The sequence below is a fragment of the Tamandua tetradactyla genome, chromosome 2 (genome assembly GCF_023851605.1).
Source record: "Tamandua tetradactyla isolate mTamTet1 chromosome 2, mTamTet1.pri, whole genome shotgun sequence".
NCBI lineage: Eukaryota > Metazoa > Chordata > Mammalia > Pilosa > Myrmecophagidae > Tamandua > Tamandua tetradactyla.
In genome coordinates, this window is record NC_135328.1 from 84,293,942 (window position 1) to 84,311,956 (window position 18,015).

Genomic DNA, 18,015 nt, shown 5'->3' on the forward strand with positions numbered 1-18,015 from the left:
GCAACTTCCATAAATTATACAGATTGTTTATCTGTATATAAAATCACCAGATATGTGTGTTTTCTTCTGTTTATTTTATACCCTGTAAACCAAGTATGGAAGTCAAGTCCTTTTTATTAACATTTGTAATATGTCTGCTATGAACAGGCCTATTAATTAAGACAAAATTCATTCATTTTCTTCAAGAAGGTTATAGTTCAGAAAGTCATTTTAATAAACAACTAATATAGCAGAATCAGAAGGTGCTTTGGTGTTTTTTCCTGTGAGTATAATTTTTTAAATAAGAAGAAACCCTTTGTATGGTGGTATTAATTAAATGATAACTTTTAAAACTCCGACCTTTGCTTTTACATTTATTCAGACCTCAGACTGAGAGGAGGTAGGAGGAACCATTGACATTGGTCAGACCTCTAGTAAATTAGGAGAAGGCAATTGATACTAAATACCTTTATAAGATTCTCATATTGTAATATTGTAGATAGTTTGGTCCTGAAACGTTGGTTTGGGAGTGCCTTCCAGGTTATGGTAGCTTCTACGTCATGAGTTAACTTCGTATCGATGGACTCTCTGTTCTTGAAAGGTGATTTTGTTCATTCTGGCTTTCTGTAGCAGAAGTGAAAATGTTTTTTTCCCTATGCAAGCATACCATAGGCATTAGGTCCTGGTGTGTGGGATCCTCAGCCTGTCACAGATTTCATTATGCCATCTGCTTCAACCTGAGTAGTGTATTTTCTGCTGGCAGACTTTATTGAAGTTGCCATGGCTCAGGATTAAAAAAAAAATCAGGCTTGGCAGAAGATACTTGCTTTTGAAAAATAGTAATTGATCATGTCTGCTGCAGATTTTTAAATAAGCATTTAAAAGGATTCCCAAATGCCCATTCTCCACAAATTGATCTCTCTTCCATTCGTGATTATACATCGCCAATATAATGTGTTGAATTATTGGTTATATTGGTAACCTAAGGAGTTTTCTTTTTGGTTTTTATGGATAGTTAGCACACTCTTAAGTATGGATTGCTGATGTAGTATGAAATGTTTTGATGGTTTATGTCAAAGGGAGCTCTTTACCTAATGTTTGATCCAGAAATGATATCTGAAATGACTATATGGATGTGTAACATGATAGGGAAGCCATAATGAAAAAATCTAGATCACAAAGTACTTTTTTTAGGTGTATGAATTTGGCATTTTTGCTATCCATAAAATGGAGTTAATGTTACATGTTGGGCTCTAGGGAAGATTAGATCAGTGTAGGTTCTTTAAAAATGGATATTCATTCCTCAAATATATATTGAGTGCCAACTGTATATAAAACAGTCGGCTGGTGATTGAGGCTATTGTGCAGAATATAACAGTTAAATTCTCTGGAACTATGACATTCTAGTCTGCCTGCATTGACTGGGATGGAAGCCCCATGACGACAGAGAACTGATGAGGTGGTGATAATTGTTATAAGGTTAAAGTAGAGTAGGGTAAATTCATGGCATGTGTTGTAGGGTGCCAGCTTGGACAGGGTCATCAGGGAGTCTTTGAGGGGGATGTTGAGCACACCTGAATGATATAATGAAATAAAAAAGCAAGTCACGTGGCTGTCTTGGAGAAGGATATACCTGGCTGGCAGAGGGCTTAGCCATCTGAGAAACAGCAAGGTAGTCAGTATGGCTTCAGTGACGTGGGTAAGTGTCAGAATGCTAGGAAAGGAGGTCGGAGTGATCCAGAAATGTCACTGAGGTACCTCTGTTGATAAATAGTTGCAGATTAAAAGCCATATTCCAGGTACCTTATGAAACATAAAATTAAGATTTTCTGTTTGCACTGTTTTATACATTATTCAGCTTTACCTTAAGCTGTTCAGAATCGGGACACACAGGCCATTATACATGTTTTTCCTAAATTGACTTATCCTTTTTTATTTTTGACATTTATGTTAACGTTATAAAAATTTAAGCAATGCAGAAAGTGAATGACCCTCTAGAATAGCATCTCTCAGGGATGACTAGTGTTATATTGGCCGCTTGGTATGTGTTCTTCCAAGTATTTAATGCATATGTAACCCTGCTTTTTTTTTAATGTTCATAGGACCATACTATACCTATTGTTCAGTGATTTTCCTTTTTTACTAGAGAGTGTGTGTGTTTATGGATGTGTATGTTTATCTTTGCGTTTTAATGAGTACCCTGAAATTGAATACTAGGGATATCTTTTTTTTTCCTCCCCATCTAATAAAAAGTCCTATGTTGAATATCCTTGCTATATATATCTTTGTGTATTATTCTAATTTTTTCTCCTTGAAATAAATTACCTGAAGTAGAATTGCCGGATCACAGGGTATGGACATTTTGGAATTTCATATGCTCTTCATTATTACCTATTTTGGTTTGTTTTCTATGAACTAGTTTAAAATTGGTAATAATTTACTTATTACCCTTAGGTAAACATTGCAACTGCCACAACTTCAAATGTTGAATATGCCCACATTCCACATCTCAGTTCGGCTGTGATTCCTACTCTACAAAAGGAATCATTTTTATTGTCTCCAAGTAATGGGAATCTGGACTCACTTATGGAATCATGTCCTCCGTACATCAATGGGAAGCCTGCTTGTGAGGAATTTGATCAACTGATCAAAAATATGGCCCAGGTAAGAGCACTTTCTCCTGTTATGCTGGGAAGTGTAATGTCTTAGGAGTGTAATCATGCCCCTGGATAATTTGAAGAATATGGTGACTTTTATAACATGAACAATTTGGAATGAAAAAAGTATATTTTGTGAGACTTTGATTCCTTCAGAGATTTTTCCATTATTTTATTATTACCAGATTTTAAATTGCGTGTTGTCTGTTGTGTCGCAGAAATATTCTCCAGGATAAATAATATGCCCTGTTCTAGGTGATGTGTGGTAAAGATGTTCTTAGAAAACTTTTTTTCTTTTATTTCTTTGTTTTAAAATAAATAAGGCCCCCCAATAGGATGACTGTCACTACATCAGTTGGCTTTTTGATTTCTTTCTTGGTTTGTTTTCTGAACAGGGTCGCCATGTAGAAGTTTTTGAGCTCCTCAAACCTCTAAGTGGAGGCCTGGGGTTTAGTGTTGTGGGACTAAGAAGTGAAAATAGGGGAGAACTGGGAATATTTGTGCAGGAGATTCAAGAGGGCAGTGTGGCTCACAGGTGAGACTGCTTCAGTGGCTTTTTTGTTTTGGATAACACATTTAGAAGGTATTCATCACTGGAGGATTGGAAAAAAAAATAATTAAAAAAAACAACAAAAACTGAATGTTACCTGTCATTTACTAGTTTCTAGAAGTCATTGTGGTAAAAAAGCAAGTTCTTTGAAATGAGAGTAGATGTATAGTCATAACTTAATTGCTTTTTAGAAAGGAAAGATGTATTTAAGTAGAACATTTTTTTATTAATTTTTAAATTTCCTTTAAAATACCAAAAAACTCCAAACACAAACATTCGTAACTTTTGATCTTTCCAGTCTACATATATAATCAGTAATTCACAATATCATCACATAGTTGCATATTCATCATCATGATTATTTCTTGGAATATTTGCATCTAAGTAGAACATTATTTGAACTATTATTAAATGGGCTACTGATTAGATTTTTAAATTATTATACAGAAAGGTAGTCCAATGTCTCATAATATTTAGAGCTATATTTGATCAATATGCTTAAAGTAACAAGGAAATACTAAGCACTGATGCTTTCCTTTTTAGAACATAGGAACGCCCAAGATATAATGTGTAGACTGAGTAGATGGCTGAAGGAAGAGCACTCTCCTGATGGGAGAGGTTGGTTAGGGGTGACAGTTGATCACCTGGAACCAAAACATTATTTCTTAAAAATTAGAATTGCAAGGAAAAGATTAAAAAGTGTGGAAATTAGAAGATAGGATTAAAATCAACCTGAAAATATGTGCCAAAGAAGCTGAGCTATCAGGTATCATTTCCCTCCTTTTTCCTTAATAGAGATGGAAGACTAAAGGAAACGGATCAAATCCTTGCAATCAATGGGCAGGCACTTGATCAGACAATTACCCATCAGCAGGCCATCAGCATCCTGCAAAAAGCCAAGGATAATGTCCAGCTAGTTATTGCCAGAGGCTCCTTGCCCCAGGTCATCAGCCCCATAGTGTCCCGCTCTCCATCTGCAGCCAGCACAATTTCAGCTCACTCTAATCCGGTGAGGACGTGTGATTTTCAAAAGGGAAAGAACATATTTTTGTAGGTGTTTTTTTTTTTGGTTGTTCACAGGTTTCCAAATCCTGTAGGTTCTTCGAATTTCTTGACTTTTTCTCTTTATTCTTTTATTTCTCCCTAGCCTGAATATTTATTATTTAATAATGATTATGTTTCTAACTTCTAAAACACATTTACCTTTCTTTGTATAGATTTTTTGTTTGGCAGAGTTCCTCAAAAAAAAAAAAAATTAGTCCTTTAACAAAATTGACTTTTTCTGTAGACATATAATCTTGAATTGGCTTTGTAAATTATTGTTACAGTCTGTCAGTGACTTTTAGGACTCATCTAATTTGAAGTCCTGCCTTGAGGCAACATTATGTGGGAGACATTCTTAAGATGTGACAATTTTTTCCTTGATCTGTTTTTTTTTTTCTTTTAGAAGTTCTACAAAGTAGGATTTTGTAAATCAGTGTCTGTTAACTGGTTAAATGTAATCACCATCGTAATGTATTCATAATGTCAAGAATGATTCTAGCAATAGCAGTAACAATCTGTTGGAGGTGAAGTATACTAAATAAAGGGGTAAAAGAACATGGTTAGGGCTCTTATGTCTGAATTCAGTTGTTTAATATCAATCACAAAATGATAATAATTATAAAAATCTCAACTCTAATATAAAATTTTAAGTCTTAAAATTTTTTGCAAATTGATATAGGAGCTTTGTTTTCAGGTTCACTGGCAGCATGTGGAGACTATTGAGTTGGTGAATGATGGATCTGGTTTGGGATTCGGCATTGTCGGAGGTAAAGCAACTGGCGTGATAGTAAAAACCATTCTGCCTGGTGGAGTAGCTGATCAGGTAACCTACTGCAACTGGTCTTTTATGCCGCCTTATCAAATAATATGGCCTTACCTTTTATCTCTTCTGTTAGAAAGAAGAAACTTTAGCCTTAGATAATGTTGAAACAGAATTTTGTTGGGCTGTCCTTGAAATGTTCTCTTAGACCTTGGGGGAAGTACCTTTGAGGAGGCACATTCATCTTAGTCATAAGCAATGATCTTAAGACATTTTAGAACTGAAGACTAAAGCCAAGGTTATGGTTTTTGATCACTGGGGGCATGGCTTCCCTTTGTTTTGTATTTGAATATTGAATCAGCTACTTTATAGCCACGAGATACAGTATTACAGAAAACAATCCTTTAATATTTTTTTAAATATAAAAACAAACATTCTAAACATATGATCATTCTGTTCTACATATATAATCAGTAATTCACAATATCATCACAAGATTGCATATTCATCATCATGATCATTTCTTAGAACATTTGCATCAATTCAGAAAAAGAAATAAAAAGACAACAGAAAAAAAATTATATATATCATACCCCTTACCCCTCCCTTTCATTGATCACTAGCATTTCAATCTACTAAATTTATTTTAACATTTGTTCCCCCTATTATTTATTTTTATTCCGTATGCTTTACTTGTCTGTTGATAAGGTAGATGAAAGGAGCGTCAGACACAAGGTTTTCACAGTCACACAGTTACATTGTGAAAACTATATCATTATACAGTCATCTTCAAGAAACATGGCTACTGGAACACAGCTGTACATTTTCAGGCAGTTCCCTCCAGCCTCTCCATTACATCTTGACTAACAAGGTGATATCTTTTTAATTCGTAAGAATAACCACCAGAATAGCCTCTCAACTCTGTTTAGAGTCTCTCAGCCATTGACACTTTATTTTGTCTCTTAATTTTGTTGGTAGAGAAGGTTTTCTCAATCCCTTGATGCTGAGTCTCAGTTTATTCTAGGATTTCTGTCCCATGTTGCCAGGAAGGTCCACACCCCTGGGAGTCATGTCCCATGTAAAGAGGGGAAGGGTGGTGAGTTTGCTTGTTGTGTTGACTGAAGAGAGAAGCCACATCTGAGCAACAAAAGAGGTTCTCTTGGGGGTGACTTTTAGGCCTAATTTTAAATAGGCTTGACCTATCCTTTGTAGGGTTAAGTTTCATATGAACAAACCCCAAGATTGGGGGCTCAGCCTATTGCTTTAGTTGTCCCCACTGCTTGTGAGAATATCAAGAATTTGCAACTTGGGGAAGTTGAATTTTCCCCCTTCTCACCATTCCCCCAAGGGGACTTGGCAAATACGTTTTTACTCACTGTTTAAACCACTCTGGATTTATTGGGGCATCACTCTGGACAAAACTACAAAATCTTATGCCCTACTCAAGATTCCATGTACTTATGGTGTTCAATTAAGCTGTCCACATAAGTTATATAAGGAACTGCACTAGTCAAAATATAAATATAAATACAAAACATAAATTTTGCACCAAATAAACATTTTTTTTGCTTTAGTTTCACACATAAGTTAAAAAAAATACTTATTTTATTACTGAAGGGAAAAAAAATTTAACTTGTCCCTTTAGTGATGTTCATTGATGTCATCTTTGTATTGAAGCATAGCTTGTTATTTTAGAGTGATTCATTGAAGCATTGCTATTTGTGGCATGGGACTTTTTCATAACATATGTGAAAACACTATTTATTAGTTATGATTTATATTTTATTTTGGTAAGTTCTTTTAGTTTAAGTTCCATTTGCTTAAAACCTGCTTGATTTTGCATGTGTATATGGATATCGCACTAGAATGCCAGGTTCGTGAAACATTTCTCACATTCATAAAAGAAGACATTAAATAACAACCTTGTCAGCAGAAGTTTTCACAGTAGCATAATTTTTCATGTTAGTAGATTTTTCTTTCTCTTAAACATTTATCAGCATCTTAGCCATTATCAAATGAAATGACCACAGTTGACTTTGTGATACATAACTCTGTCTTCAGTACAGAGTGTACTGTACAATATTTTAGCCTCTCATCATGTCACTTTTTAAATTTAAATTCATTAAAATTAAATTAGGTTAAAATTTAGTTTCTTGGTTAGACTAGCCACATTTCAAATGATCCACAGCTCCATGTCGCCAGTGGCTGCCATACTGGACAGTGCAGAACATGTCCATCATCACAGAAAGTTCTAATGGACATAGCTTAGATGAAGGCTTACAAAACTGCTTTTCACTCCACTCATCTGTCTGAATTTCCATCTTGCTAGAACTTTATCAGGCTCATCAGGAACATTTGTAATTGAAATGGCCAGCAGAAAATTGTTGTGGTATTAGTCCCATAATTTCTTGTGGCCCTTTCCACATTTAGAGTAATATGTATTTGCCTATTGACTTCATTTTTTATCCATGCCTAATGGCTTTTCTGTCCCTCAAAAGAAAAAATCTCAAAAAGGCTTAATATTTTCTTGTATCAGGTGGGTCAAAATCAAATTGTAAAGCTTATAGCAACCATTGATTTAAGGGGGATTCATAAATTTGTGTTACCTATATCATATTGGATAATGCAAGAATGCTTCAAAAGGCAGTTAATATTACAGCCACATTTTAATGTCCCTTGATTCATAATTCATGTCATTGCCAATTTTATTATTCTCTTTCCCTCATTTAGGATTTCTGTAATGCAGTTAAAATAACACCTACTTGATTATTCAACCTCTTTCCATTCAGCATGGCCGATTATGTAGTGGAGACCACATTTTAAAGATTGGTGACACAGATCTGGCAGGAATGAGTAGTGAGCAAGTAGCACAAGTCCTCAGGCAGTGTGGAAACACAGTTAAGTTGATGATTGCAAGAGGTGCCATAGAAGAACCAGCAGCACCCACCTCTCTGGGCATCACCGTTTCTTCATCCCCATCTTCTACATCAGAGACACGAGTAAGTAGGTGACAAAGTTAATGTGAAAGTCAGAGACAAAAGCATTTAAGTGAATTTAATTAAGCATTAATTAAGCATTAATTAAAACATGTTTTAATGCTTAAAACATTAAGCATAATGTTTTGAAATATGGGTGAAATTGTAAAGGATTATTTGCTACTTATACCAAAATGTTTATTAGTGATCTCTCTTAGTTAAAAGGTCCAATGGAGGTAGGTCATATGCCCTAATCATTTCCTTTCAACTACTTTCTTTTTAGTTCTTTTTTTTTTTTTTCATGTGTGAAAGTTGTGGCATGGAGACAGGCTTGGTGGGGTGAATAAGGTTTACCACAATCTTTCAAAGTTATTTGTTTTAAGGTATGTGATAGAACTGTTATCAGATTTGTAATAAGTCAATTTTATTGGCTTAGTTATATAAGCTTTTAAACAAAAGTTTTAAGTTTGAGGTTGTAACAAAAGCCTTATTCAAGGGTATAGCATTCCATCATTGTCCTTGACTTGATATGTAAAAAACTGAAAAGCTGGAAAATGTCAAAATTATTGGAATGTGGTAGTTATCTCAGACAGTTTGCAGTTCACAAGCCTATGGTAGATAAAATATCAACAAAGTAATTTTACCCAGGGAGTGCTTAAATATTTAAGAAGAAAATTATGCCAAATTTCTACTCAAGCTTTATAGCAAATGCAAGTTCTACATTCCTTTCCTGTAGATGTCAAATCATCTATATATTTTTTTCTACTGAAGTTTTTCTCTAACCAGTTTGTACAAATATGTATTTTTTCATATCCTAACCTCCTCCACAAGCCCTTTAAAACTTTATTAGAACACTTGAAATTTCCATGATTCTGTTGTTTTTGGAATTGAGTTTAGTTGCTATTTTTTGCAAAGAGAAAGAAGTAAAGAAAGAAAGCTTGTTTATGGAAGTATTTAAATGGCATTCTTTTGTGGTAAACAAAACATTTTATTCAGCAATACATAAATGAATGCAATACCGAAAACCACTTGATGTAATTGAAAGCCTAGAAAAATATCTATTCTGTGCATATCATCATTTCTGAAGCTTGTGCCCCTTTTAAAAACCATTCGATAGTCAAATTGCCACCCTCTAAAATAGCACTTGCATAAGTCTTATTAAAAATAGAAAACACATTTGTTTCCATTGAAGCAGATTTCATCCTGTCATTTTCTTGTAATTATCTAAACTTTAAACTTTTGCTAAGTTTGTGCAGATAATTATGTGCAAAGAAAAAAATAAATCAAACTTTAATATAAAATTATATCTCCTTTAGATGGATCATCAGTGAGATACCATCAGTTTAAGGAAAATCAGAAAACATTAGCAGCCCAGACTTTGGACTGTATGTCCATTAAGAGCCCAAAGTCTTGATTCTGTTGTGTGTTTCTAAGGATTCTCTATGATCTTCTGACACTATACTTGTACATAATGCCAGTGGCTTACTGATGACCTATTATGCCAGTCCACTAGTCCTTAATTTAGGGGCACCTTTACCCTTCAGCCAATATACATTAACAAATCTATATGTTAGAGAAAGCTGATGTTTGAGAAAGCTGATGCTCACAGCTGTCATTCCAGGAATGAAGGGTGCCAATGCAGAATTGCATACTTTCCTCATAAATAGCTTTTCATAGTAAAATCTGAAATTACAACACAAATAGTTTTAAATAGTTCACTGATGCATTTCACTAGTATTCAAAATAAGTCATCAGTTGATTAGTATCATATCTGGAGGATAGAATAACTTATCATGTTGTTAGAATAAAGTAGCAACTAAAGGTAGTAGTTGCAAGTGACATTTCCTGAGTGGATGCTATGGCCCCTGCACTCTGTTAGAGACTTTACATACTGTATAGCATTTAAGAGATAATCTACAACTAGATTATCTCAGTTTGCTTCCTGCCTTTACTAGGTTGCTAGCTGTTTGTCCTTAAAAAGTTTCTGTGCCACATTTTCCCTAGAAAAAAGTAACATAGTAATTGTATTTACCTCATGGTTTTGTCTAAAGACCAAATGAATTTATATGCAACAAATGCACGTTACAATAAATATTAGATGGATTAGTTGTTGGTATTATTATTATTCCTGATATATAGTTGAGCAAAGCGATGCTTAGAAAGATTGTGGCAAAGCTAGGTCGATCTAGATTCAAAACATGAGCTCTTTTCACTGTACTGTCTTGTCCTTCAGAAATGAAGACAAGCCATCTCTGAAAATAGAATTTTATTAATAAGAAAATATTTGATTTTTAAATTTAAAACACAAAAAAATAGTGTATCTTTATGTTAATGTGAATATATGAGATAGCAAAGTTCAATCTGAAACTGCAAAGACTATAGTAAGTCAGTTGCTTCAATTTTAACACTGAATACCCAGCATTAGGCCAGGGTCCACAGATTTAGAGCAGTCCTCTAAAAAACTGTCTTTCAGGTGGCAGTCGCAAGTTTGGAATTCCTGAACACATGCGCTTCTGACCAACTGGTTATAAATTTGAAGGGATCTCACTGCTTTCTCAGCCTTGATAATTTGCTAGATTGACTCACAGAGGTCACAGACAGCACTATACTTACGATTGTTGTTTTATTATGGTAAAAGGATACAAATAAGAAGCCAAAAGAGATGCATGAAGCTCAGGTCTTGGAGGGTCTCAGGTGCAAGTTTCTGTGTCCTCATGGAGTCTGAATGTGTCATCCTCCTGGCACAGTGATGTCATCATCAATCAGGGAAACCCTTTTGGACTTTGAGTGTCTCAAGTTTATATGGGGTCTCATTACACAGGCATGATTGATGAAGTTTAGATTCATGTGGTTGAATGCAGTCCTCAGCCCAAATCTTGCATTGACATGGGCTGACGTGGACTGATGTGACCTGGGCTCCAAGTCACCACCTTCTACTCATGTGTTTGGTCTTTCTGGTGTGGCCAGCCTCCCACGCTTAGACTGCAGATCTAATTGGCCCTCCTTGCACCTGTAAGGTGTGGTCCTGGGCCCCATCATGAAGAACAAAAGACACTCTTATCACAGGAAATTCCAAAGATTCAGAGATTGCTTTTCCAGGAACTGAGGGAAAAAACCAGCCAAGTTTTGCATTATACCACTCCTTTCTGAGTGAAAAAGTGAGGCTGAGTCCACGTTCCTATGATTGAAAGAGTAATCTCTATTGTAATTCTCTGACACCTAACTATGTCATATTATTCCTAAATAAAGGCTGCACTTTTTGAGCTTGTTTTGCTTGATTATGTGTTTATTTCTCTGTATATTTATTTATTAATTATTATTGTAGGTTGATGCTGCTACTCAGAAAAATGAGGAAAGTGAAACATTTGATGTGGAACTGACTAAAAATGTCCAAGGATTAGGAATTACCATTGCTGGTTACATTGGAGATAAAAAACTAGGTAGTTATAAATGTCAAATATTTTGTTCTGTGAATTTAGCAATTGCCTTTAATATATTTGTCTTATGACATATTGAATCAGCATTGTATGTTTTCAGACTGTTGGATAAATTGAAAACCTTCTTAGTAATAATTTAATGTGAATGACTTTGATATTGCATTTAACACAGACAAAACAATTTGTCTTATTCTCTAGTTTAAATTTCTACTAGTGATTTTGTTTGTGTGGCTTTTTGATACATGTCTATGCAAAATTAGGACTTTATATTTGGAGAATGGGGGATGGGTATTCTTTATGGGTGCTTTGTAAATAGTGACAACCTGTTTTAAATTCTAGAACCTTCAGGAATCTTTGTGAAGAGCATTACAAAAAGCAGTGCCGTTGAACATGATGGAAGAATCCAAATTGGAGACCAAATTATAGCAGTAAGTAACACATTTAATAATAGCTTTGCTAATTTTCTTGTTGAGAAATGCGTTCTCCTAGTTTACCCAGTTTAGAGTGTTATGTTTAGCTCAGTACTAATTTAAGCTTCCTTTGGTGACTTGAAGCTGTCACTACAATTGCCCATTTTTATTATTTTCTAGAGGTAAAGTACAGCATGGTACTTTTAAACTTTGAAGTTTCTTTCTTCAATTAACTTTGATGTCATAGCTTTTAGTGTACTTGAATCTTAACATGAGATGTGTACTCTTTTTTTTGACATTAGCAGAATGTCAGTTATGGGTGGCTTAATGGCCAGTGTAATTTTTAACTCTAGAAGTAGACAGCGATTTTTAAAAATATATTTTTATTGAGAAATCTTCACATACATGCAGTCCATCAAAAGTAGACAGTCAATCTGTAGCTGCTTATTGAAGTATGCTTTGAAAATTAAAAAAAAAAAGTATATAATCATTGGCTTACAATATCATCACATTGTTGTGTATTCATCACCATGATCATTTTTAGAACATTCGCATCACTCCAGAAAGAAATAAAAAAGAAAAAAGAGAACCCCATAGATCCCATACCCCTTACCCTCCCTGTTATTGACCACTAATATTGCAATCTACCCAATTTTTTTTTTTACCCCTTATCCCCTTCTCCCCCATTATTTGTTTATTTTTTATCCTTACTTTTTTGCTTATCTGTCCATACCCTGGATAAAAGGAGCATTAGACTCGAGATTTTCACAATCACATGGTCACATTGTGATTCAAGAATGTGATTCTTGAAAGTATTCAAGAATCAAGGCTACTGGAATGCAGGTCAACAATTTAAGGTATTTCCCTCTAGCCACTCTAATACACTGCAAATCTAAAAAGTAATATCTGTATAATGCATAAGAATAACCTCCAAGATAACCTCCTGACTCTGTTTGAAATCTCTTAGCCACTGAAACTTTATTTTGTCTCATTTCTCTCTTCCTCCTTTTGGAGGAAGGCTTTCTCTATTCCATGATGCCAGGTTACGACTCATCTCAGGAGTCCTGTCCCATGTTGCCAGGGAGATTTACACCCCTAGGAGTCATGTCCCTGTGGGGAGGGGAGTGAGTTCAACCTACCAAGTTGGCTTAGAGAGAGGCCACATCTGAGTAACAAAAGAAGTTCTCTGGAGGTAACACTTTGGCATAATTATAAGTAGGTTAGCTTCTCCTTTGCAGGAATAAGTTTCATAGGGGCAAGCCCCGATATCAAGGGCTCAGCCTATTGAATTGGTTGTCCCCATTGCTTAGGAGAATATCAGAAATTCCCCACATAGGAAGTTTAATATTTCTTCCTTTCTCCCCAGTCCCCCAATGGACTTTGCAAATACTTTTTTATTCTCTGCCCTAATTACTCTGGCATGTATCAGGGCATCACACTAACCTGTACAAAGCAACAAGATGTCACTCCCTATTCAAGATTTCTTGTAATTATGTTTTTGAATAAGGTGACCATGCAAGTTAAATTAGATAATGTGCTACCTAAAATATAAATTTTGCATGGAATAAACATCTCTTCCTTTGGTCTTATGCAGAAGTCTCAGCTTTAAAATATGGACCATATCATCCTTCACCCTGTGTTCTTGTTTACCTTGTCCTATCCAGATGAACTTCATTCATATCACTAGTTGAAGTCGGATTATTTTTTCATCTTTTTTAATCATTGCATTATGGGGTAATGCTGACTTTCATAGCTTCAGAGCTCTTAACTCTGATTCTCAAATGTCACATAAATACCGAAGTTTCAGGGAACAACCAGGTTGTACACAAATAGCTCAGTGTCTCAGAATTTAAGAACAGTTACAACTCCAGAATAAGATGTGACTGCTGTGAGAGTTTACAATCTAGGACCCTTTACAATAGGCCCCAACCTGATAACCCATGCTCTAGACTTCAGTTCTCCAAGTTTGTATATTATAGTTAATCCATATGAGTCAGGCATGGTAATATTTGTCTTTTTGTTTCCAATATTTCATTCAACATACTGTCCTCAAAATTCATTCATGTAATTCCATGCCTCACAACTTCATTCCTTCTTGCAGTCTCTCAGTAGGCCATTATATGTAAACACCACAGTTACCCATTCCATCCCTCAGTCATTGTACCCTTAAGCCACCTCCATCCATTGTGAATCACGAGCACTGCCACCATAAACACCAGTGTACAAATGTCCATTCCTGTCCCCACACTCAATTCCTCCAGGTCTATACCTCACAATGGGGTTGCAGGATCCTATTTGCCTGCCTTCTTTTAATAAGAGAGATTTAGTGAATTGTGGGATTTTCTGAAAATTCATACACAACAAACAAGCTATTCCTTCAGCTGACCTGCCTTTAATATGTTCCCATTCATACTACTTCTAGTAGAAGTTCTTGCAAGTTACTGGTATAGGGCTTTTTCTCTTTTCTTAATTTCCAGTTTTGTTGCAGTGTTTCCTCTATTATAATATTTTGTTAGACTTTCAAAAAGGAAATTAGCAGTGTGGGGGTAGTAGGAAAGAAGATAGAATTAGATATAAGTATGCTCAGAAGTTTCATGAGATTTAAGGAACCCATTAAATATCAGAGTATCAACCAAATCAGAAGGCTCCATTTTTTATTGAATATCTATCATTTTAAAAAAATGGCTGCTTTTTCCCTCCTCCTCATCCCTCCTATATATATAATATATATATTCATATGAATATACCTATTCCTATATAATGTATACTTCTAATTAATATATTGAATACATTATTTGTGTATCATATATAAAACATAAATGAAATTGAAAAATGTATTAATTAAATGTTCTAATATTTTCTTCCAGAAAGCTCTGACGTAAGGTTATTCCATCTTGGAGACCACCCAGCTAGGCCTTATTTAAGTTTCATTCATTTAGTAAATATTTGAGTACCCTACAGTGACCATTATCATGCTTAGAAAGGCATGACACTCATGCAGCCATTTTATAGCTAATCAATTTTATAGACATTCAAAAGGATTATCAAAAAAATTTATTGTGCCACTTTTCCTAACTGTTTTCACTGATTTTATGTTTTTTTAAATATGGTCTTCTAGTTTGCTAGCTGCTGGATGCAATATACCAGAACTGGAAGGGCTTTAAAAAAGAGAAATTTATTAAGTTGCAGGTTTACAGTTCTAAAGCTGTAATAATGTCCCAGTTTAAAGCAAGTCTATAAGAATGTCCAAATTAAGGCAACAAGAGGTTACCGTCACTCAAGAAAGGCTGATGAAATTCAGGGTTTCTTTCTCAACTGGAAAGGCGCATGGTGAACATGGCAAAGTCTGCTAGCTTTCTCTCTAGTTTTCTTATTTCATGAAGCTCCCCCACGGGTATTTTCCTTCTTCATCTCCAATGATCTCTGGCTGCGTGGGCTCCCATGGTTATCGTGTCTCTCTCATGGCTCTAAAAGGGGCTCTCTCCAAAATGTTTCCTCTTTTAAAGGATTCTCGTAAACTAATCAAGGCCTACATGGAATAGGTGGATTCACATCTCCATCTAATCAAAAGTTAATACCTGCAATTGGATGTGTCACATCTCCTTGGAAATAATCTAATCACACTTCCAACATCCAGTAGTGAGCAGGGTTTAAAAAAAAAGGCTGCTCCCACAAGATTGGCTCAGGATTAAAATATGGCTTTTCTAGGGTATATAATCCTTTCAAGCCAGCACATATGGTATTATTATTTTTTAACATTTTGAGATTGTAAAATATAAACATATATGCAAAGCAAAGAAAGAAAAAACAATAATTTTCAAAGCACACTTCAACATGTTGTTACTTAACAGATCCCAGAATCTGTGATGTGCTACCATTCCATCATCTCAGATTTTCCCTTCTAGCTGCAGCAAAACACTGGCGTTTGGAAGGAGTATTAATATAGTGATTCACCAGTTATACCAATTGTTAAATCCTATTTTCTCTCTTATAGCTCTTCCTTCTCCTCTGTTCCCTCTCCCAATCTATAAGGATCTTTAGGCAATGCCTGTTCTGACTTTTTCATATTGAGAAAGTGTGTTGACACTGAAGGATAGGGGGATGTAATCAATCAACCCAGAGAAGCTGATCCCTCTGGGTTTCAAGATTTATCTGAACTGGGAGCCCTCTGGGAAGGATATGTTCCAGGAAAGTGAATCCAGTGCATGAAACTTTTATAGTGTCTCAATTTGAGCTTGAGATGTTTTTAAAAGTCAAGAGTTGGGAATGAGTTTCCGGAGAAGATGGCGGCTTAGTAAAATGCGCGGGTCTTAGTTCCTCCTCCAGAATAGCTACTAGAGAAGTAGAAACGATACAGAACAGCTCCCGGAGCCACGACAGAGACCAAGAAGACAGCGTACCCCATTCTGGAACAGCTGACTGGCTGGGAGAACCTGCTCCGCAGAGATCGCCGAGGGGCATGGGCTTCCCCGGGCCAGGGCGGCAGGCGGCTGGAGTCCCTCCCTCCCTCCTTCCCGGGCCGGCTGGGAGAATTGGACAGGCGGTCCCCTCAAGCCGCGGCGGCTGGCGCCCCCCCTCCCCACGCACGGCCCCCTGGACCAGCTGGGAGAATTGGATCGGAGATCCCCAAGCCACGGAGAATGGCGACCAGGGTCCCTTCCAAACACGTGGCTTCCCGGTCCGGCTGGGAACGGTGGACAGACACTTCCCCAAGCCGTGGCGGCTAGCACCCCCCGCCACGCTTGGCGCCCCGGGCCAGCTGGGAAATTTGGACAGGCGCTCCCCCAAGGCGCAGAGGCCGGCGACCCTCCCCGCGCGCGGATACCCGGGCCGGCTGGGAGATTCGGATTGGCACTCCCCCAAGCCGCTTCGGCTGGCGACCCCCCACTTCAGCGAGAGTTTTCCAAAGTTAAAGGAGCCACAGCATCTTTTACTGGTGGGACCCGCAGACAGATGAGCGCCACGAGCGCCACCTACTGGGCAGGATAAGAAAAACAGAGCCCAGAGATTTCACAGAAAAATCTTTCAACCTGCGGGGTCTTACACCCAGGGAAATCTGATTAAATGCCCAGACACCAGCAGAAGATAATGGATCACGCTCAAATAATTGAAAATATGGCCCACTCAAAGGAACAAACCAATAGTTCAAATGAGATACAGGAGCTGAGACAACTAATGCTGAATATACGAACAGAAATGGAAAACCTCTTCAAAAACCAAATCGATAAATTGAGGGAGGACATGAAGAAGACACGGGCTGAACAAAAAGAAGAAATAGAAAATCTGAAAAAACAAATCACAGAACTTATGGGAGTGAAGGACAAAGTAGAAAAGCTGGAAAAAACAATGGATACCTACAATGGTAGATTTAAAGAGACAGAAGCTAGAATTAGTGAATTGGAGGATGGAACATCTGAATTCCAAAAAGAAACAGAAACTATAGGGAAAAGAATGGAAAAATTTGAACAGGGTATCAGGGAACTGAATGACAATATGAAGCGCACAAATATACGTGTTGTGGGTGTCCCAGAAGGAGAAGAGAAGGGAAAAGGAGAAGAAAAACCAATGGAAGAAATTATCACTGAAAATTTCCCAACTCTTATGAAAGACTTAAAATGACAGATCCAAGAAGCGCAGCACACCCCAAAGAGAATAGACCCAAATAGGCGTTCTCCAAGACACTTACTAGTTAGAATGTCAGAGGTCAAAGAGAAAGAGAGAATCTTGAAAGCAGCAAGAGAAAAACAATCCATCACATACAAAGGAAACCCAATAAGACTATGTGTAGATTTCTCAGCAGAAACCATGGAAGCTAGAAGACAGTGGGATGATATATTTAAATTACTAAAAGAGAAAAACTGCCAACCAAGACTCCTATATCCAGCAAAATTGTCCTTCAAAAATGAGGGAGAAATTAAAACATTCTCAGACAAAAAGTCACTGAGAGAATTTGTGACCAAGAGGCCAGCTCTGCAAGAAATACTAAAGGGAGCACTAGTGTCAGATATGAAAAAACAGAAGAGAGAGGTATGGAGAAGAGTGTAGAAAGAAGGAAAGTCAGATATGATATATATAATACAAAAGGCAAAATGGTAGAGGAAAATATTATCCAAACAGTAATAACACTAAATGTTAATGGACTGAATTCCCCAATCAAAAGACATAGACTGGCAGAATGGATTAAAAAAACAGGATCCTTCTAT

General features: G+C 36.5%; 1 protein-coding gene across 9 annotated transcripts in view; it reads left to right on the forward strand.

The window, feature by feature from the left end:
• MPDZ (multiple PDZ domain crumbs cell polarity complex component) overlaps positions 1 to 18,015 on the forward strand; it is a 181,164-nt gene that overhangs the window by 50,489 nt on the left and 112,660 nt on the right. For all 9 annotated transcript variants that reach the window (XM_077148179.1, XM_077148181.1, XM_077148183.1 and 6 more), the window contains exons 4-10: positions 2,434 to 2,643; positions 3,032 to 3,171; positions 3,982 to 4,195; positions 4,925 to 5,053; positions 7,780 to 7,989; positions 11,291 to 11,405; positions 11,742 to 11,830. In XM_077148179.1, coding sequence (XP_077004294.1) covers positions 2,434 to 2,643; positions 3,032 to 3,171; positions 3,982 to 4,195; positions 4,925 to 5,053; positions 7,780 to 7,989; positions 11,291 to 11,405; positions 11,742 to 11,830 — 1,107 coding nt within the window. The remainder of the gene's footprint in view (positions 1 to 2,433; positions 2,644 to 3,031; positions 3,172 to 3,981; positions 4,196 to 4,924; positions 5,054 to 7,779; positions 7,990 to 11,290; positions 11,406 to 11,741; positions 11,831 to 18,015) is intronic.